General features: G+C 41.1%; 1 protein-coding gene across 6 annotated transcripts in view; it reads left to right on the forward strand.

The window, feature by feature from the left end:
* LOC146965080 (FERM and PDZ domain-containing protein 4-like) overlaps nucleotides 1-21920 on the forward strand; it is a 42219-nt gene that overhangs the window by 4779 nt on the left and 15520 nt on the right. For 2 of the 6 annotated variants that reach the window (XM_085765642.1, XM_085765643.1), the window contains exons 1-2: nucleotides 10435-10690; nucleotides 17783-17899. In XM_085765642.1, coding sequence (XP_085621768.1) covers nucleotides 10650-10690; nucleotides 17783-17899 — 158 coding nt within the window. In that variant the 5' untranslated portion in view covers nucleotides 10435-10649. Of the gene's footprint in view, nucleotides 1-4698; nucleotides 4930-10434; nucleotides 10691-17782; nucleotides 17900-18138; nucleotides 18180-18216; nucleotides 18383-21920 lie in introns of those variants that run through there. The other 4 variants (XM_085765641.1, XM_085765644.1, XM_085765645.1 and 1 more) reach the window with 4 other exon arrangements.

Here is a 21920-nt window from a genome sequence, read left to right on the forward strand (position 1 = left end):
CCAGATGTTGATACAGCTCTCTTCTCCAAGACAAAAAGGAGAGCTAGGGTATATATACTGTATATATGTGGGGTTAGTAATGCATTTAAATGAAATTTGACATCCCCATATTCCAGACAAAATTACAGTCACTCATACTCCCACAAACCAATTGGCACACAGTGAACCTTGGGCTCCTGGCCCACCTGAGGATCAGCAGACCTGGGGCAGTTTGCTCTTGGTTACAGATACAAGATTTAGAAACAATGAATTCAATACTTTTGCAATGCAATGTAAATATATTGACTGATTTGTACCAGATTCCATAACAGTTAAATCTGACAAAAACTGAATTGTATGCTTCACAATGGCAATTTTCTCCAACAGTCATGATTGATTTTACTGCAGGTAACATTTAAAGCTCAAAATGAAACTTTATGCAATATGCTGAAATGCCATTAACATAAAGATATTTCTTTGCTTTGAGTCAGATAAGAACCAACAAGAAACTCTTGAAGTCAAACTCATGTGCAGCCGCTGTACTGCATGTCATAGGCAAGCTCTACTGAAAGAATGCCAATTCTTGTCACTATATTGAAGGAGCATTGTATTACTAGCATAGCTTAGCCCTGATCTCGTGCAGTGACTCCTTTCTGTCACTTGTCTGTGCTAGTGCGCTGCTATGCACTAGACATAGTATCATCAACATTAAATGATTCACATTAAAAACAGAATCTGTCCTAGTGGGGCACCGAAAAAACTGTGAAATTTAATGACGTATTTATCTGTTATTACTGTGCAGATATTGAGACATAACTCTTGTGAACTGCCACTGATTGTAGCTCTGAAGGAATTTACAGCTAGAGGCCTTGTAGCCTGTTAACGGCAGCAGGGGAAACAATATGATTGGCTCATTGTGGTGTATGTCTCCTTCTCTTTGGTTAACAGCTCAACATAGTGGTATAGGATTAACTTAAACACAACAACAATGCAGAATTTTGACTCACTGAGTCATTGTAGGCCCTCCGCCCGGCACAAGAGTGTGCAGTCTAAGAAGAATGAAAAGTCGTCGGCTATGGACATGCATTTGGTGCGGAGGAGAAACAGGATGCATTTGTGAAAATTGAGACCATAAGACATAAGATAATATTCAATCCCTTAAGTGGAGTGCAGATATATCAGATTGGTGACTGCTAATATGACTCTGATTACCATCTCTTAAATTTGATAGCACACATTCTCTATGGCGAAGAGGAAAAATGGGAGGAATGCTGAGAGGAAAATGCAATCTAGATGTCAGACAAGCACTTGATTAACCACTTACAGAAGCAAGTCTCTGCGTCAGGGCAAGGCCATGCCATCTCACATTTCCACTCAGCCTGATCCCTCAAACATTACTGGCCACAAGGTATTGATTTTTCATTCTTCTCAATATCCCCCTTGCTGTTAATAGAATTTACACCAGACTATCAATGTTTCAAGGAAGCCTCCCCCCTCCCTTTCCAGTATTGCCCGGATAGTCTCACTCTCAGAAAGCGCACTCTAAGCTAGCTCTCCATTAGCTTCAGTTGTGAGCATCTTACCTAAGAGAGAAGACATGGAAAGTGACAATACAGAGAAGGATGAAATTTGTGTTAATTTGGACAAAAACCAAGAAGAGCAGAGGTGAGTCTGAGGAACTTTCACTTCTTTTTTCTCCTACAAATTTCAAAATGATTGACAGCAGAGATAATCTTACAATATTTAAGGTGGGAACACTTCCCACACTCATCTGCGTTATACTGTACTTTACAATGTATCATATGAAATCTATTACTGCACCAGCATCGATTGAATGACAGTGAATTCTGTGTTTAAGTTCAAATTCAACTTTTATAACTCAATCCCCATTTAAAGAACACAATTGGAAAGGCATCACATTTTTTTAGGCTGAGATTTAAAATCTAGACTAAAGCTAGACCATAACTATAAAGTAAGTACAGTTTAAAATAAACATTGTTTTTCATGGGGGAGGTATAAAAACAAACTACATGAACTCAGTTCTGTGTGAGGACGTGGATGTGTTGTGATGTTTTCATCTGAGTGAAATCAAAGATAATTTCCTATTCTACCATGATCACATGCAAAAAACAATTATCTTCCATATCGTCAGGCTAATAGATATCGTAATCCGTGGTATTACAAATGATGCGTGTTCTCACAGATGCTGACTGATGGGCTCGGAGCCCAGCCTGCAGCAATGCAGCGCTTCTGATTCAAGTGACAACGTTGGCTTGGTGACCTTAGCAGCTTTCCATGGGCACATTGATTTTTCTCCCACATTACAGATAATTGCTGGATGCTGTGAATCCTATCCTCCCAGGGCAGCAGGGAGGAGCTTCTGTAGTGTGTTGACACGAGAGTTGCTATCTGATTTGAGGAATGTGATATCCTGCAATCTCATTGACTGCGATTGACTTCTGTGTACTTCCTGTCTAATTTGCAAGTATATTTAAGGTTGCTGAGTTGTTTTTATGCTTGTTGGGTTTGTTAGTGGTCTATTTTACTTACCCAACAACATACAGTATAATGATGATTAATGCAGTCTCATTAAATAGTCCGCTTTAATGTTAATGTTTGATTTAAACAGAAAGAACACTTTTCAGAGTTTAATGAAGGCAAGGGCTTTGTCCAACTCTGTTGATGTGTTTCCAACTTGTTTAATTAATTAAGATTAATGACCTATTTGGCATTCTTTTGAGAGGGCAAAAAAGATAATGATCCTTATTCAGATTTGTGGCCAAAATCACATTAATGCAATGAATGCAGTTGACGGCTCCTACAAATACATCTGTAACCTTTAGGGCCGAAGCAGTAGCTCTTATTATGTTATGAGTTTTCCTGTTCTGCATGGACTGACTCTCATCATTTTATGCAAATGACTGCATCTACTGTTTGTTCTGCTCCATAAAGTAATGAAAAAGTCACTTTCACTGTTATTATGTGAGGCACAAATCTGCTTTGATGGACTGAAAATCAACTTGTTTCTTCTCGCTTTGCAATTTCATTTCTCTCTCATGTGGAAGTAACAGCACCTTTTGCTTTTGGTTATTTGTTTTAGCTACCATTTATTACTCTTTTTTTTTGTTGGAACATTGGGGTGTTATAGCTTCATGTGCCCTTAAGTGTATTCTACTAATTAATCAGAAACTCAGAACTGTGTATTGCAGCCATGTAAGCTGTCAAAGCAATTTGCAAGGAAGCATGCAGCTTCACATTGTTCTGAGGAAACAAATGAGCCATCCTCCCACACACAGCGAGCAGCACATTAAATCAGATGAGTCTCAGAACACACACTGCCTATCATCACCATCCTAAATCGTCACTGTTGTGACCCCAAGACAACATGCTAATGTGATTCTTAGTCGCGTACAATGTGCAGGGTGATTGCGCTGTGCACATTCGCTCTAAGTGCTGTGGCCTGTGTTTGTAACGGAAAAAACTGGCCACTGCTGCAGTGTGCTGAGGCCCAAAGGCAAATGTTGGGCCACATGATTTGATGGATTCATGTGCAGTATTTATCTCTAAGGTCTGCTGTCTGATTTAACCTCACACAGCGTTCCATTGTGGCCATATGGCGATGCACAGCTTGGGTATACAGTATATGTATGGAGAGAAAGTGTGTGCACTATTTGCAGTACACATATCCTGAAACTATAACACCGTGCTATACACATATCACAGGAAATGTTTTGATGAAAAACACGTTCAGACATCTGGTTACATTTTAATGGTGTTATATGGGAAGCTGAACTTTAGGTTGTTGTAGCCTGCTGTGGGTGTACATGGCATGGGATGTGTTATGCAAGCAGTTCCATTTGCTTGCAGAGGCAAAGACACGTGCCTCAGCTCATAACTAATGGAAGACTGTGTATGCCATTCATGCATGAAAGAATCTGCATGGCATAATCCAGTGTGAACTATCATGATGTTAAACTGCCATGGTTTTATGGGAGAATGCGCTAAAAAGCCAAAAATATGGATGTAGAATATCATTTATTTATTAGATTAAAAATACACTATGACAAGTTCCATTATCTGACAATAAATGTGCATAAACACATCGAACGAAAATATGTATAATAAAATAATACCTGCTACTTTATTACATTTAGGTTAAGATCTAATTCCAAGGTTTATAGGACTTAGGTTTGGCTCTGTTAAGGGTGACAGTTGGCAGGCAGATAGTGATAGAGGTTGGATTACGTTTGAAGCTTAATTTTTAAGCTCTCATGGATGATAAAACACATGCCATTTCCAAATGCCTCATACAGGAATCAGATTAATATTTCAGATACTGAAATTTGGTTATGCGCTGAAAATGTTGTAAATAATGCCATAAAGAAAAAAACACTGGTGTCTGTGACTTACAGTACGGCCTGGACTGGAGGCACTCAAATGTGCATTAACTCTCCTGCTACGACCAGTGGACTTGACTTGAAATATGAAAACACCACAGGTGAATTTCATCCAAACAGGACAGATTTTTTTCATGAGAGCCTTGTTCATTGAGGCTGCCTTAACGTGCACAGCAAACCATTGGAGTCCAGCTGTTCAGCATTGATCCCTCTGTGTTTTCTGATGCACTGGCCCGGAATGTGATGTTATTTCATTACTGAGGCAGAAGCGACAAGCTCAGTCTCCTCCCCCAGGGCAGTGGCCACTCACTTGGACAGGGGCACTGTATGTAATCATAACTGAATGCCTTACTCAGACAAGCTCAGTTGCCTATGGAAAGTCCAAATCAAGCAGGGAGAAACTTTGGAGTCGGGAGAAAGGACGGGAGCACACATCAGTGAGAGGCTTGAAAGGCCTGGACAAGAAAAACTGAAACTGAAAGTACCGCATTAAAGACATGTCATCAGCAATGGACCCAGACGACAATGAAGTCGGCATCTTCACTGTCATTCAGTGAGTAGTGTACTGTGGATTGGAACTGTACTAACTTTGTAATTCAGTCAGGGCTGATTAATCACACAACTCTAGGAGCAGGTGCACTGGCAGTAGTAACTGTACAAAGACGTTGGATTGCGAGTACTTTAGCATAAGAGTTACAGAGCCAGTTTATCCTTTCACTTCATTTTAACATCATTCATTGTGACAAGAATTAATGATTGCCTCAATGGTGTCTGGCGTTTGAAAAACAAAACAATAGATTGTGTTGTTGTGCTTAAGGTTGCTGACTGAAGGTCAGAGTGGGGATGATGGGGATGGGGGTGGGGATGAGTTGCCTAGCTAGCTCATTCTTCTTTATTTTTCATCGCTTCCTCACAGTAATGATGTATCACATTCCTGTGGGATTGCTGAGGTTTTCTTTTGAGATTCACAGTTCTCTTGAAAATAATTGGTGTTTGCAACTTTTGCAAGAACTCTTCCTTTTGTGTCTTTGCACCTGAGTGACAATAGCATGCTGAGGCTACTGTGTGTTTTACAGGAAAACATCAGTTTTGTAAGGCTGTAGATTATACTGCGGATGCCTGACGTAATTGTAATCTATAGCACAGCTTGTTAATAACTACAATGGCTGAAATCCCTTTGGGTCCAGTTAGTGTGATGCTCACTCACAGGCTTGGTTTGCTGAGATACGCAACGAAATGATTTCTTTGGCCATTTGGGGACAATGGAAACTAGTTGCAACATAACACTGTCATATGATCAACACTTTGAGTTGATGGAGTGAACTCATTCATGAGCATTTACAAAATGTAAACTTGCAGCGGTTACAGACAAACATTATTTGAAGTGGCTTTACAGGCTTTCCGATCAATGTCCAATAGTCACTCAGTAGTTTTGGGCCTCCATCAACCCCTGATGGAAATATCAGGCTTATCAGTTGATAAATGCTCCACTATGTGCAGGTTTTGTACAAAACAGCTGCTGTGTTATGTTTCTATGAAAGAGCAGTGAAAGAGAACTACTCTAGGGATGCACGATAACTCTTTTTTTCTCACTGATATCGATAACCAATAACTTCCTGCTTCTTCTAACCGATGTCGATACCAGTAACTGATAACATTTTTAATAGTTTACGTTAAGAAAGGCTAAGATGTAGTGAGTAAAGATGCCTCTGACTTAACCAAATAGTATAACTGACGTCACTACTGTAATCACAACAGAAACAAGAACAGTTATGACTCTTCAAAAATCTAAATCTATTATTGTTTCAAATCAACTGAAAACAAGCAAAATTCAGGCAATGTTGGCTAATTATTATACACATATCTGTGTATTTTGGCCGATAATTATCAGCCCATATCGGGCCAATAATTATTTGTACCAATAGTTATCGTGCATCCCTAAAGTGAACCAAAACAGTAAAGTTGTGGCCTGAACAATGAAACAAGGTCTGATAACGCTGCATATTTGAGTGGCAATTCTCTTAAAGGGAAACTTCACCCAAATCCATAATTCATTGGTGAATTATCGATTATCTACTCACCGTCATGCCAATGTGACAGTTGACCGTCCTGTCACTATGCCGCCAATTGATCATGCGCCCTGGCTACTTGGCCACAGGGATATCCCTTTGGTCGAAAGGTCAGTGCGCATGACCCTTACCCGGGAGACTGGTCTCAAACCCCGCCCAGGCCCCCCTTCATCCTGCCACACCAAAGGGTTTGGAGAACTCTTGGAGTCATCAAAACACTTTTGGAGTTCCTGGGGGCGTCCGGCTGGCAACGGATTTTCATATAATGGCAGCAGATAGTGCTCATTTTTGAATCGTCCAAAACATCCAAATACCTCAATACGGCTTCAGGACACTTGGGTCAGTACGGACGAGCAGTATGGAGGTATTTGGATGTTTCATAGTGTGTGTTTTGGACGATTCAGAACTGCTGCCATTATATGAAAATCTGTTGCCAGCCGGACCCCCCCTGGAACTCCAAAAGCGTTTTAATGACTCTGAAAGTTCTCCAAACCCTTCCTTGGCATGATGGTGAGTAGAAAATTGGTGAATTATCGATTTTGGGTGAAGTATCCCTTTAAGGTTCAAGAATACAAGCAACCTCTTTCATATTGTTTTCGTAAAGTCAATTGATACATTGTCACAAAAATATGAATTATAACTGGTGGCACAGGAACATGAATTAATGCCATCTTTATTTTTCCTATCAGAGAAGACAAGTGACAAATTTTGCATTCACAAGTTGTAATAGGAAGAATATTTTTCAATTTTATGGCCTTGTGATAGATTGGTGAATGTCCTCTGTGTATCAACTGCCCACTGCATGCTGGGAAAGCGACCCCGAACAGATAATCAGACGTAGAAGATGAATGGATGGACCAAATATGACCTGCCAATGACCCATGAGTTCATTTATTAACCCTGCCTGTTAACCAGGCACGCTGTGTCTGTGTTGTTGAGCATCTTTAGCAGTCTGCTCATTAGTTTATTCGCTCCACATAGAACAGGCCCCAGCATCCCAGTATTACTTTGAACTTTATCAGCAGGTGTAGTGAAACTGGAAAAACCAAATCCATAATCTTTTCAAAGCGTAACACAACTCAGCCAGGGAAGACTTCACTTCTCATCCCAATTATTCACACCACTGAATATTCATGGCAAAACACAGTTCAGATCTTTAAACTTCCTGCTAAAAGCTGTTTAATTCAGTGAATAAATCAGCCACGGCACAGGCGTAATTAGTGTCGCACTAACAGATCGGGAAAGTTGAGTGTCTGAGGTAGTTCATAGGCAGCTACATGTTGACAAAACAACACACACACACAAACAAAACGCAGCAGATGAGACAGTTAAGTGTGGTTTCTGAGGGCAGTTGGCTGGAGGGACCACTGACACACATGTGGATGAGATCCAGGGGCCACTAATGCTAAGTTGGGATCAGAGGGCAGCAAAAGCTACAGAGTCACATTACTGTACTGCACGGTTTTAATGCAGTGCAATCTGCAGTCTAACAGTCCGTATGAACACAGCCTCATTCTGTTGTCACTCTGACGAAATCTGGTGCAATGAAGCTTTTTAGAGCTTAATATACATTTATGTCCTCGCTCTCTAGCATCGTTAGCAATTTATGCAAAGTGGTTTTGCTCTGCTTTTTTTTTTTGTTTTTAAAGTCAAACAACGTGATCCACAGGCTTGAAAAATGTAAGCACTGCTGGGTTTTAAGTGGCCAAGTCTGCCAGAATGACTGAAATCAGCTGTTTTGAAAGGGAGTGGAGAGTTAGGGATCAGCAGGGCAGCAGTGGGGTTTTATTGGTCAAAGCTTAGCCATAGTCTCCTTAGATCACGCTTCTGTCTGACCCTAATATCCTCTGCCCCTCATGTTGGCCTCTGGGCCTCAAGCCCAAATGGACAAACATAACTGTCCAGAATACGCTGAGTCTCTCAATCCTCCCGCCACAGGACACCGAGGTTGCATTTAAAGCAAATTGTCAGACATGTTCTTCACTCATCAGTGCTTCCTTGATGTCTTTGCGTGCACACTAACTTTGTTGTGTTGCAGAATGTGATTAAGAAAATGATGGTTCACTTCACTGCATTGTATATTATCTTAAACATCTGGATCAGGTGGTTTCACAGATGCAGAGATGTTATGCGAAAAAAAAGTCAACATCAATCAGGAGTTTACCTCTTTACCCATCTAGTGCCATCTTTTCCATGGCAGCAAACAAATGTGAGTCTGACCCTGAGTGGAAGTGACAACATTCTTTACTGCATGTATCACTCTCAGCAAAGGCACACTGAATCACCCTGCAGAGCCTTACAAGTTGTGGCATTTAAATATAGGATGGCCGCTACTTGACTGAGGAAGCAGTTACAAATTGTAGCTTGGCATTCCTCAACTAGTGCTTGTGTTCGGTGTATTTGTATTTATTTATTCATTACTACCCTGACATTTTTATTGATTGGGCTGTTTGTTATTCTGTCAAGCTCCCAGAAGAGATTCAAACTGAATGTAACTAGATAGGGGATAATCTCCTTTTAACCCTTTAATGTATGAGTTAAGTGGGAGGGATTATATTTGTCCAATTTCCACTGTTTAATAACCATTGGAGTTGTTATTACAGTATTCAAGCACACATGTTTAAAAAGTGGATCAGATGTCTTTTTAATATATTTGATGTGAGCCTTGTGTAGCTGTGTGTCGGCACATCACAGATGAGGACAAAAGAGTAAATTGTCTGTCTTACTGTGAGAAATCCCTTTTATTAAAACTGTCTGAGCCACATGAAGAAGTATCAAACCTCCTTGGATCAGAGACAAGGCTAATTGTCACTTGGTGGTTTTTCGACAGAGGTGACTCATCTGGTGGTGTTTGATTTATGGAGGGTGGTTCTTCCTCTTCGGGATAATAAGACACGTGATGATTCTTCATCTGGAGATGGGGCTAAAATGCGATGTTTCTGGTCTTATCTTTTGCCAAATTATATCTGTTTTCAAACTTTTAGGAGTCGGACTCTCCTGCACATTCATCAACCCTGATGTAAAAAAAAGAAAAGAAAATCCCAAACTCGCTGAAACGGCCTTACATCTCAAATTAGACGATGAAAAATATGAAAATTTATGGAGATGTATTTCGATCTAGAGAAGTATCACAGAGAAAAAAATAGATGCTTGAAGCATCTGTTAACATGCAGCTGGCTACTTCAAGCTCTATGAATCACAACAGCTCTCATCTTCTCCCCTCTGGACATCGATTAATCACAAAACCCAAATTCCATTCTGTATATTGTGATCTGCTTCTGGGACCATGCAGCCACATCAGCTCTGAGTTTGTTTGTAGGCCTCTTGTGAATGGACCCATTGAGAGTGAGCATTTAGCGGCTGGACTGCTTTGAAAGGTCAAAACAAATGCACTGTACAGTACGGGCATCGTAATGTGCAGCTTTGAGGCAGAGGTCTCAGCCGTGGGGAGGGGGACACATTATAGGTCCTCCCGTCTCTCCGGTGTGCTCTCACCGCTCCTCTCTGTTGCTTTTTGCATGCGGTGTGCCTCTGTCATTTCATCTCTGTCATGCTTTTCAACCATTTCCTGCTTTCTGGAAACACACCGCATGGTTGATGATTGATGAGACTAGCCTTTGGGGAATTCTTGGAAATTGGCTGCATCCTTTAGTAGCAATTCTTGTGGCCCCTTGCTGCCATACACACACACACACACGCACACACACACACACACACATACACATAGCATCCTCGCACATTCTTCTTTCCTCTCTCCTCCACTCTCATCTCCCACCACCATCGCCACCCCTGTCCCTCCCTCCCTCCCTGCCTCTGCCCCTCGCTCTGGCTCTCTCTGCCTCTCTCCAAAGCTGTTGTTACTGTGTGGCTCCCGCACATCATTCCACCGCGATGGAAATTAAATGAAGGTGGCTTAACACAGCTAACAGAGGCATGCTTTGAAGGATGTAACCGGGGGAAGCTGCGCTGCCAGATCCTTTTCCATGGGCTGTGGATTTGCGCTGCTGAGGCGAGGACAAGCAATCACTCAGCCATGCAGAAGCCCAGACAACAGGACTAATCTCTCCACCTGACTTGTGGAAGCTCCACTTTTTTTTTTTTTCTGAATTATTTATTCCCCCCGCTGTGAAAGACAGTGTGGGACAATGGAGCCGGAGTGAAGTAGATGGTGAATTTGTAGCCTTGACTGCAGTCTGCAGCACACATGGATGTGTTCAGCTTTGTGAAGATGCCAAAGCTGTCAGGGTGAGTCCAATGGTTGCTGCTGTGTATTTGCCCGTCTGTGGATGTGCCTGCTCATTCTCTGGAAGGTGGTGTTTCGCATGTTGTAAGGCGATAAATTGGAGAGAGAGAGAGACAGACACGAGAGTAACGTGGGGAGCAGTGTGATTAAAAATGCTGAGTTATTGATTGCTCAAGAGAGCAAGTTGTGCAGTCATGTATGATGTGAAATGAATGAGCAAGTGGGGTAGATACAGAGGTGGGGGTGGATGCAGAAGCTGATGCGGCTGCATGCCATCATCCAAACTGTCTGTATCTACTGTAAGTTCACAGATGTATCATACTGCAGACAGTGGTCATGGTTGGTTGCTTTAACTGTTTTATAATGTCATGAAATCGACACACTGAAACACTACGAAGCCCTCCCTCGAGCTGCTTCGGCTTATTGAACTGATTCATTAAATCATATCAGTTAAAGGACCGTGGGTTATAAGTCATTTTCAAGCATCATGTTTTGGTCATATGATATAAAGATATACCTGAGTGCAATCTGTCATTGGCCGTTATAGATTAGATATAAGTGGAGCGGACAAGTTTGTATGGCCAAAATGTACAGCTGATGCAGAGGACAGCTGAAACCTTGCTGTTAAAAACTACAAAATACAGAGAAATCACATGACATTACAGTTTTCATTTGTGTGTTCTTGACTTGATGGAATTGAAAATACATTTTTCAATGTTTTTTTTTTTTTTAACAAGAAGTCACGGGGAGTACATGACATGTAAGCCAACAGTCCCCAGGAATTCATTCATTGCCAGGGCAGGCGCCTCACCTTATGCACCCATGGGTCTGCTAGATTGAGTTGATCTGCCCCAGTGGACAGTAATCCTCCTAGGGGATTTGGCTCCATCATGAACACTACAGACCACTGGTGTTGGGAACACATGATCATAAAATGGGAAATATTAAATCATCAGATACTGGATATGACACAAGAATGACCATGCCGTGCATTTCATTTCATTTATGAGTCATCAACAAGACTGTGGGTTTTTTTTCTCCATTAGTTTTCTTTTCATTCAGGGATAAAAGATTGTGGTTACGTGCTCCAGCTTTTGTAGCCTTAGAACATGATATCACGCCTCAGTATTCAGATCCGTTCTGTCGTATGCAAATCACAGCTCCTTTTGTAACATTCCTGTGAGAAAACGAGGCAGGTAGCAGGGATTTTTCCATCAGATGATAGGACCGTTGTTTTCCAGTTAGTATCCCTCCATGGCAGCATTTATGATTGCAGCTCCCAGTGGACCACCAACGTCACTGCATCCTGTCACTGTTAATAACGCCACACAATGCTATCCCTGATTATGAGTTACCACTGCTACAGTGGCGTTTTTTCATTTTTTGTTTTCTCCCTCTCAGCTGCCAGCAGGAATTAAAGTCAGCAGGATGCAGTTTTGCTAAGGTTGATAGAACATTTTACAGAGAAACCCACTGTATATATTTAGAGCACTACAAGAAAAGGAACATTTCCCCTCTTTGTCTCTTCCTCCCGCCTCACAACGCCCCCAGATGTGACTGCTGTCAGAAACAAAAGCATCCTCTTCCTTTCATTTTCTTCATTCTTTCATTTGAGCAAAGATTTTTTTTCTCAAGTTTGACACTTCTTCATTGAAAGATAACTAACTCAAAGCCTCTGTAACTTCTTGTATCTAAAACAACAACAACAACTTCGACTAATTTGCCCAAAGTTGTTTAATCTGCTCTGTTTTGATCTGTGTATGTAGAACTTTGCTGTTGTGTTTCCATACATCCTGTGGGTGTTGTGTATTTGTTGGCTACAGCACTGTGACGATAATGAGCACTAACATCACATATTCATGGAGAAAGTATCAATTATGGTTCTGGCACAGTGATCGTCGGGCTCAGCGCGGTCACTCCAATGTGTGTTTGTGTAGGTGATTGCTAAATATGTTTACATTGCATTGTGAAGAGCTGTTATTGTGCGATTACGCAGCTGTTTTTTTATCTCCCTTATGTAAAAAATAGAAGATGTTCATTAGACGTGAGTGGAGATGTTCTTCTGGATGGCATTGGCAAGATTCTTCCTCAGCATAAATATTATGAAAGATCAGTTGAATGAAGATACACTGGACTGACTTTCTGCTGCGAATTGCTGCCTTTGTTTATTCATAACTGTGAGCTTTTGATTTTTGTTTTTTTGTATAGTGTGTGTGTGTGTGTTTTTTTAATCCATTAGCTATGTGATCCATTGTTGGGCATGTTTTGACTGCAAACTTTTTGCACAGGAAATCGCTGGTCTGGACACAAATTGATTAACCTAAATGTTCATCAGAGTACACAAAGACCAAAAGATCTGTCATACTTAGACGATCAAATAAGTAGCTTCCAGGGAGGAGTGGATCAGAAATGGCTCAGGGTCAGGAATGGGAGCCAGCTGGCTGGTGGATGAGGTCTCAGGCAACCATTTATTTCACTCTGTCCTTTAGAGCTTTTAGCATAAAAGCAGCGAGTAGCACAATGAGGTGCAGGAGAATCCAAGTCTAGTTCAGTGCCCACAGGGTTAGTTCATGACTATATTTGGTTAATGTTTTACATAGAGTTCTGTGGAGCAGAGGAGGCCTGGGGACAATGCAGTATAGTAATGAAATAATAATGAAAACATAAATTTCTTTCATTAGTCTTGTCTCTGTTTTTATAGCAGGATATAAAATACTAAATAATACGAGGGATGTGGTCAAATGAGAACTGTATTCTGTGTGCATGCAGTCCTGCACTGATTTGTTATATTTCCTGTGATGTAGCCTAAGTGTTGCTGCAGACTAGAAGAGTAGCTCCTTCATGAGATAGTGTTGTTTAGTTGTTGAACAGGTAAACTGGAGACGACTGGACTCACTCACTGTAAAACAGCAGGAGAAGCATAGTGGGTGGGCTGTTTTCCAGATGCTGTTTTATTCCCACCCAGAGGAGATTAACTAACCAAAAAACCTTCCTACAATATAGAAGCACCAGAGAGCTGCTCAGGATTGTGCGGTTGCCCATGGCAACAATATCAGTACTTCCAAAGACAAACAGAGATACAGTATCCAGACAAAAATAATGGGGGGAACAGAATCTCTCCTGGGTTGTTGTGGAACATTTTATTATTATAGGACAAAGTACAAATTGGAGACACCTAGCCTGTCTGATGTGGTTATGTTGCTGTTACATCATCGCTGTTCGCTTTGTATGACAGAGGTTTGTTGCATGCTGAGATAACACGCCACAGCGTTTTTGGATGTCGAATGAATACAATGTAAAGTGGACAAAAAGCAGTGAAGTCCAAGTCAGTCACGATGTGGACAAGAACAGCAGAATGACTGCACAATTATGTGTGACTACATGGCCAGCCTCACTTTCACAGTGACAGAAATAGCAGACACAATATAAATAGCAGGTTGGACTATATACTATGTGCGACGGTGCTCCCATACAGGCCAAGGTGGTGGTTAGAGAAAGTCAAGTGGAGGACAGATGTTTGCTTAAACAAAAGGCAGTTGTGTTTGTGTCTTGGCCAGGATGGAGGCAGTCTAAAAGAGGCAGAGGGGAATAAGGCCTTTAATCAGAGAGGTTCCTCTCTGTCTCAGCCACTTCTGCGCTCCACTCCCCAGGCCTCCTCCCTGGAGATGGTCATCTCATCTGCTGTCTCTCCACAGATTTCATATCCAAACAGAATCACATTAGTGGTCTATCTCTGCATTAAATGTCTCTGTTTAACTCAAGAGCACTGAGATTGTAGCGTCAAGGCCTCTCCAGCATGCATCTCAAGTCATACTTGAGATATTTCACTTGCTGTGATGAATGAAAATTGAAAAAAGTGTCTTTTATTTTTAACTTTGTGAATATTTTGAGTGATCTGTAACAAATCACTGATTTCAAACCCACGCCATGCAGTAGATTTAAGAAATACACAGAGATTTTAATTATTCTCTCTTTGAATTTCTTTAAAACTCCAAGTGGTGTAATCGTGACTGTCACTGTACGAAGTGTGTGTTTATTTATGCAGCTGAAATTGTGTCGAGTGTCGCTCAAATGTAAGAGAGTAGCTTGTTAACATCCTGTGAGATTGTTCAAACAGACACACCAAAACTAGCTGAGTAATGAGTAATGTGATGTTTCATTCATGATGGCATATACAAAGAAAGAGTGAGATTAATACTGCTCTCTGGGTGCAGATACCCCGCTGTGTCTCACCCAGTGCATGATGGGACGGGGAGAGTCGTAAGAACCGATAAATTAAAAAAAAATCCTATGAAGTTCAAATGTGAATTGTTGAGACAAACATTTCTCAAGAGGTGAAAAAATACACTACGCGTAATGACAGGCGTGCGGCACCAGAACGTGGTTTCATATAGCCAAGCCTCGTGGAGATTGTCCATGTAAATTATTCACACTAACTTGAGTGTCTGTGTTGTAATGTTCTCTTCTTAGCCGTGGCTTGTCTATAATGCATAGTTACTCCCTAAATTAACAGGATTTCAGCTTCCGCGGGACCACGAGATGCTTCTTTGCAACCTGCTTGTATTCAGAGAGATGAAAGTGAAAGTGAACCACTGTGATAAAGCAAGGATCACATTGTTCATGCAATTTTTATTAAGGACTGAAAAGTGATCTTTTCCCCATGTCACTGACAGGACAATTAAAATAATATCTTCCCGGTTACAGCTGCCGATAAATTTGAATGACAGACCATCGCTTCTGTTCATGCCAATAAAGTTATCAAGATAGATGCATGAATTAAGAAAAATGAGTTTTCATGTTTTGAATTTAGATGAAAAAAAACATCTTGTTAGTTGCAGTGGTATTAAAGGCTTAGTGATGTGGCATTATATTGATAATATTGTTAACTTTAGGCGCTATAAATCCTATTTATTTTTTCCCTTTGTTGTTAATTCCCTCTAAGTATCTACTTTTTGGACGCTACTGAATAAAGCAAGCACTGCCTAAATAAATGTGCAGAATAAAAAAAGAAGTCATAATTCATTTCATACTTTGAGACCAATTTTTCCTGTGTGAAATCCTTTAGTAGCACACGTTTGCTTCCAGCTTCGTCTTCTAATTGTCCTTGCTCTGACTCTTGGGTAACCTGTTCATGAATTGTGTAGCATCGCTTGCCCACTTGGCGCTCGATTACTTAGTCCGATGTGACTGTGCAGGCATCATTTATTAATGCTAGCCGAGGAAGATCAGTTTCCCTGTCCACCAGTGGGTGAACCTTTTCAGCCCCATGTAAAGCTGTGAGTGCTGCGACTCAATGGCATAATGCACCTCCCGCCTGCCGACAAAAGAAATCAAAGATCACAGCGACTATGACTATGCGGTTGATACAGAAACACTGTGGCTGAGAGACAGAAAATGGATTTTCTGGAACAATTTGCCAGTTCAGAAACATACTTTGGAGGCAGAGCATCTGAAACTGTAAGTACAAAATGCTTTACAGAGTAACAGACCTTTGGAGAACTGTTAAAGATATCAGAGTTTATGTGTAATCCCTAGAAAAATATAAAGTAGTATCTCTTTTTTACAACCCTAACCCTAAAAGGTGTCAATCTGCAATATCAAACACTGATCATACTGACACGGCTTTCAGCTCGGTCCCAGGGGCTGAAGTGGAGGGTAAAAAGTACAACAATGAGGTGAACATGGCTCCCAAAGTGTCAGGCTGTATCCAGTTGTCCACACATATACACACACACACACACACCATTTTAGCTGCAGGAAATGTGTTCTAAATATACACCGCCGAGGCCTGCTCCCAGCTAATGTACTGTAGGTCAGATAAATCCATATCCATGTGGAAACACTAATATCCCCCAAACACATCACTGTATTGGGAAAGAAATCGGATTGCTTCCTGTGTTCGGAGACCAATTTGAAAAAAAAAAGTAGTTCACAAAAGAAATACACAATTTTCAGCCACACTACTTGTTCCTCTATGAATTAATTATGATTTAATGCACCCAGTAGCGCTTAGGTGTGTTTTGTTTATTGGTTTAGGGTGACTTCACAACTGTACTCTTCAGCGTTATTTGGTTGCTGACTGTTTTTGCATTAAAAAGCTTTGTGGTATTGTGTAACCCTTCGCAGAGCTCCTGTGTTGCGTTGATGATGAGCTGGCAATATTTTATTCATACCTCATGAAACGGGCACGTGTGCCCATACAGACAGGCATGCTCTCGGGCACACACACACACACACACACACACACACACACATACTCCCCTACAGATACAAGCACACCGCACATTTATTATCAGCAGTACAGTAACTGGGGAAACATTTAGAGGCAAAGAAAGAGGGGCTTTGAATAATGAATGCGAAGAGCCCTGTTACACGGCAGACAAGCCTTTGAAGTGACATAACTTACTGCCACTGCTTTCATAGCATCACCAGTGTGCAGACACAAAGACAGAGATAAAGAGAAGACAAGAAAGAGAAGAGAGGTGGTGGTGGTGGGGAGGGGGGGTCGACAAAAAGACAGATGAAACATTTTAATACCTCCACCCTACCAACTTGTAGCACAGGGACACTGGGGATGCAGAGCTGTGTTGGTGAAATAAAAAAAAACAACTGAAAGCGAGATGTCAACGGGTGCAATGAATTGTTGCGTCAGTGGTGGTCAGAGCTATAGCCTCTGATAAACTTTATCAAATCATCTTGGCATTGAGCAAATCAAATAACTACTCCATAAGAGAGTTCCTCGGGGCTGCTTTTATAAAGAATCTGCTGACATCTAGAAATAAAACCAATTTCATGCCTCTCAAAGCACAAGAGTGAGGCATGACAACACCGCCTGTGTGGTTAGCTTACGTAATTAATTTGATTTGTATTCACTGAGTGAACTGTGGCTATGGGACATTGTTCATCACGCCGGAATCAGACATTTCTCTCGTCACTTGTTTTGAAACACCGCCCATGGGCCCTGCACATATTTGTTTTTTATTAATATTTGATATATCTCAAAGATCAGTTTAACCGTCTGACGCTGAGCCGGATAATGCCGGTTTTTTGTCAAACAGAAAGTGGATCTAAGCTTCACTTCTTTTCTTCTGCAGCCACAGGACCAAATCCTCAGGCTGGCCGCCCCCTTCAGGGACCTGGAGCGCTTCACAGGGACCCCCCAATGGATGGGACATGGGCACCATTAGAGAGGGGCGTGACTGCTACATCAAGTAAGTGCCCTGTGTTTAAAGAAAAGCGAGAGGGGGGAGAGCGTTCTCTTCTCTGTCCCCCAGATGTTTCAGACGCTCTGCCAACCTGTGATTATTCCAGCCACGTCACAGCCTCCACACTGTCTCCATCTGTGCATTCAGAATACTGATTCTCTCTGTTCCCCTCCACACTGCTGCGCAAACTCTGCCCCTGCCTCCTCTCACTCTCTCTCACACTCTCGCACACCCACAATACGCCTCGTGCAGTCTCACAAATGCAGAAGAGGAGCTTTTTTAGAGCGTGAGTGTGCATGAAGTGTGTGTGTGTGTGTGTGTGTGTGTGTGTGTGTGTACGCTGCTGCAGCTGATGAAGAAAATTCACCTGCACCGGGGACTTTTGTTTTGATCTGAGAGGCTTGCACGTTCCTCGGAGGATGCTGGGTCAGGGTTGTCAAGCGTAGTTGATCCTTCATAATTGGCACTTCTGGATATCTGCACAGGCAGGTAAAAAGAAACTCTTTGCTGGTAACAAGTGAGTGTTTGTCTGTTTCATCTCTTCTGTTGGTTAAGCTGCATGGGCTTTCCTGTTTTTTTGTGGTTGTTTTTTGGTGGGGATGTGTTGGAATATAAATCCATATTAGATCTAAAAATATTGTTGCATTTATGAGCCATGGTGCGTGCTAGATTCAGACTTGCTAATTGTATTTTTATTTTTTTTGCTCCTCTTCTCTGCTCACTAGATTGTTATCTCCTCTCATTGGTATTTATTATGACAGAACATAACATGTACCCACGCATGGTCGTATTTGTTCTTAGGGGGCAGGTTGCAAATCCAAAACAAATCTGTTCATCTGTGTGGCGCACGGAGCAGAAGGTGAGCTACTTGTCACACATGGGTTACAACATGAGAAGCGTGATGTCAGAGGAGTTATATAAGACGCAAGGAGCGGTGAAAGTGCTGGATGCAGAGTGTGTCTGGATGAGGCAAGATCACGGAGGCTGTTTTGGCTCCAGATTTAGCTTTCTAAATTTGAGAAAGGCTCATGAATAATCAAATGACTGTTTCTGTGACTGTCGGTGACCATCTGAGTTTGTTAAGGCCCCGGGCGTGCAGATACTTCAATTGTTCTAGCTCTAAATGAATCGCATGTCTAGTCTGCGTGACAGGGGCACATGAATAAAGCAGCAGCTCGTCATATTTACATTGTGACACGTTTTTTTTAACAGATGTAATGTCGTTTAGAAGCCGCTGTGACAATATGCTGGAGGAGTCTGTAACAGAGTGGCTCAGTATTGTCTGAAAAAGACTCAATTTAACAGAGACTTCTGTTTAAATTAGTTAAATCAATTAATTCTCAAGAGGGAGCATGAGATGGAAGGATAATAATGTCTTTTCACTGTGGCAGAGATGTCATAGTAAAGTGATGAGTGGTTCCATCATTACTTGAAATCATTTCATCAGAGCATTCACCACACATGTAATTGACAAAGCTAAATTTCCCGTTTTGGAGGTTGAGGAAATTCACAGTAGTCGGTCACCTCAAACAGATGAGCGCTACAGTGCAACATATGCCAATAAAATCTGGCTGTGATTACATAATTTATTTATTTTTTTTAAAGAGTAAGACAGATATAAACCCTTCAGTGCCAGTGCAGACCCAATATGAACAGATGAACATTTTCTACTGGTGTGCTTGCAAGTTGGAGACCAAATGGAGTTTACACTGGCGTGTACTGCCTCCGGGAAATAGCCGTATGCCCCCACTCTTAATCCAACCTTGACAAAAGCTTTCGTCTTCTCCCGCCTTCTCGGCTTTTATATGTTAGCAGACTAACTGCCAGCCATATTAAACATTAAGCATTACAACCCTACGTTTAAAAGCTTGTTTGAGTACAGTGTGACAAAGCTTAGCTTTAAGCAGTGCAGTTAGTGACTGACTGACACGTTTTTCCTTAGGATTTACAATAGCTGTGTGCACTCACTCGCTGACACCATTTTTAAAACTCGTATACTCGCTTTCCTCTATACACTTTTCCGTAAATGCCGGCCGTACACCGAAGATTGCCAAAGACAAGAACAGACCACTTTGAAGCTTAAAGGTCTCGTCACGTTCATTCATGTAGCAGAGCAGCCTCAATGCTTGTTAGCCCGTTAGCCTGTGGATATTAACCCTGATTCCTGCTTTATTTCAAAAGACATTATCTTTATGTAAGATGCTGCTTAATATTTTGTTCATTTCCACTTGATACCAACATATTGAGTCAATATGCCCTGCACTCACGTGGCCTGAGAGGAAGGCAACACTCAGAGCTGCAGAGACTGTCCATACATGTAGAGGTCCGTACCCAGTATGTGCAGAGGAGGAAAGCAGGCCAACATCCCAGCACAACAGCAGCACCAACAAGTTGCGAACCGTGTCACTGCAGCCTTTTAGAACACGGGTAACAGGATATTGCTTTTTTAAATTTTTTTTAATGAGCTTACTCCACTTTGTCTAAAACATACTTTGAAAAATAACAACAGTAAAAGAGGCTAGCATTCCCGGGCTGCTTATTTTTGTTCATCTTGTTAACTGTGCAGCACACACAGACTTGTGATTGCCGTATAGAGCGGTGTGGAGCTACATGAGCAGCTAATGGGTATTATTAGGGACCATTAGATACATGACTGTCTGCATAATGGGAACCTAGCCATGTTTAGCAGGTGGTCATGGAGGGGAGGAGACAGCGCTCTTCCTGAACGCACAGGTCCATATGGTTTTGATCTGTGCACAATCTGTTGAGACAAAACTGACTCACAAATCTAAAATAAATGTGTCTTAGTAGGACCCTCGGAAAGTATTTACTGTACGCAACCGCTGTTATCAGTTCTAATGACTGTCAAGATGGTTTTAAACAGTATGAAACAGATTCTGTGTTTTAATGTCAGCATGATGAAGATGATTAGAAAATGCATCACTGTTAGAGGCATTAGGGTAAAACATTATTATTTTAAGAAATTGCGAAAAGAATACAAAAGATAAGTGTTTTACTCACAAGGAGGCTCAATCATTGGAATAATTACAGCCTTCAGTAAATAATCATTTTAACTGACACATTTGTACAACACTAGTCAAAATAAATAATATTTGTCAAAGTGCTTATTGCGCCAATTAAAAATCAATTTGATATTCCGGCCCATCCAATGATCCTAATCTGGGCAGTATAATGAATATTCTCCCACAGAAACCACAGACGTACAGTCTCTATGATTTTGGGATGACATTATGGAGACTGTCTAAGATGAGTGAAATTAAAATTAAGGTGCCACCTGCAGCTTTTATGACAGATGCAGATGACAAATTTTACATTTAGTGTTACCGGTATTTTTGCATAATTAAGGTACTGTAGTTGAATAAGATGCCTACAGACCAAGGTTATTATAGTTTAACATTTTTCCTTAGTTTTTATTTTTATTTAGTTTTTCAGTTTGCTTTTTTCTATCAGTTTAATTTGAGTTAGTTCAACAAGTGATTAATCAGTTTTAGTTTAGTTTTTATTTTGAGGAATTGACTAATTTTTATTGAGTTTTTCAGGAAGAACAAAGCCTCTGTGAGAACCTCTGAAGATGAACTTCCAAATTAGTGGGATTTTTCCCTGTTAGTTGCATCCCATCATAAATGTTCCCATCAGTCCTCATTACGTTACATTCACTACTGGGTCATACTCAAAGTTCTCCCACACTGATCTGTGGCGTTTTCTTCCTGCAACTTTAAAACTAAGCTAATGTTATCTGCAGTTTTAGTTAGTTTTGCATTGTTCATTGTAGTTTTTATTTAGTTCTTGTTCTTGTTTTTTTTTCAGTTTACTAAATTACTTTTTCATTGCTAGTTTTAGTTTTAGTTAACTATAATAACCCTGCTACAGACAGATACTAACTAATTTGACAGTAAAGGAAACACATTTCCTTAAGAGTGGTCTTCCTTGGATAACTCATAAATTGGCACAAATGCCTCTTTCTATCATAATGCTGCTGCATTAACATAAATGTTTTTGCTTTACA

The sequence above is a fragment of the Trachurus japonicus genome, chromosome 21 (genome assembly GCF_045865225.1).
Source record: "Trachurus japonicus isolate A0001 chromosome 21, Traja_1.0".
Lineage (NCBI taxonomy): Eukaryota > Metazoa > Chordata > Actinopteri > Carangiformes > Carangidae > Trachurus > Trachurus japonicus.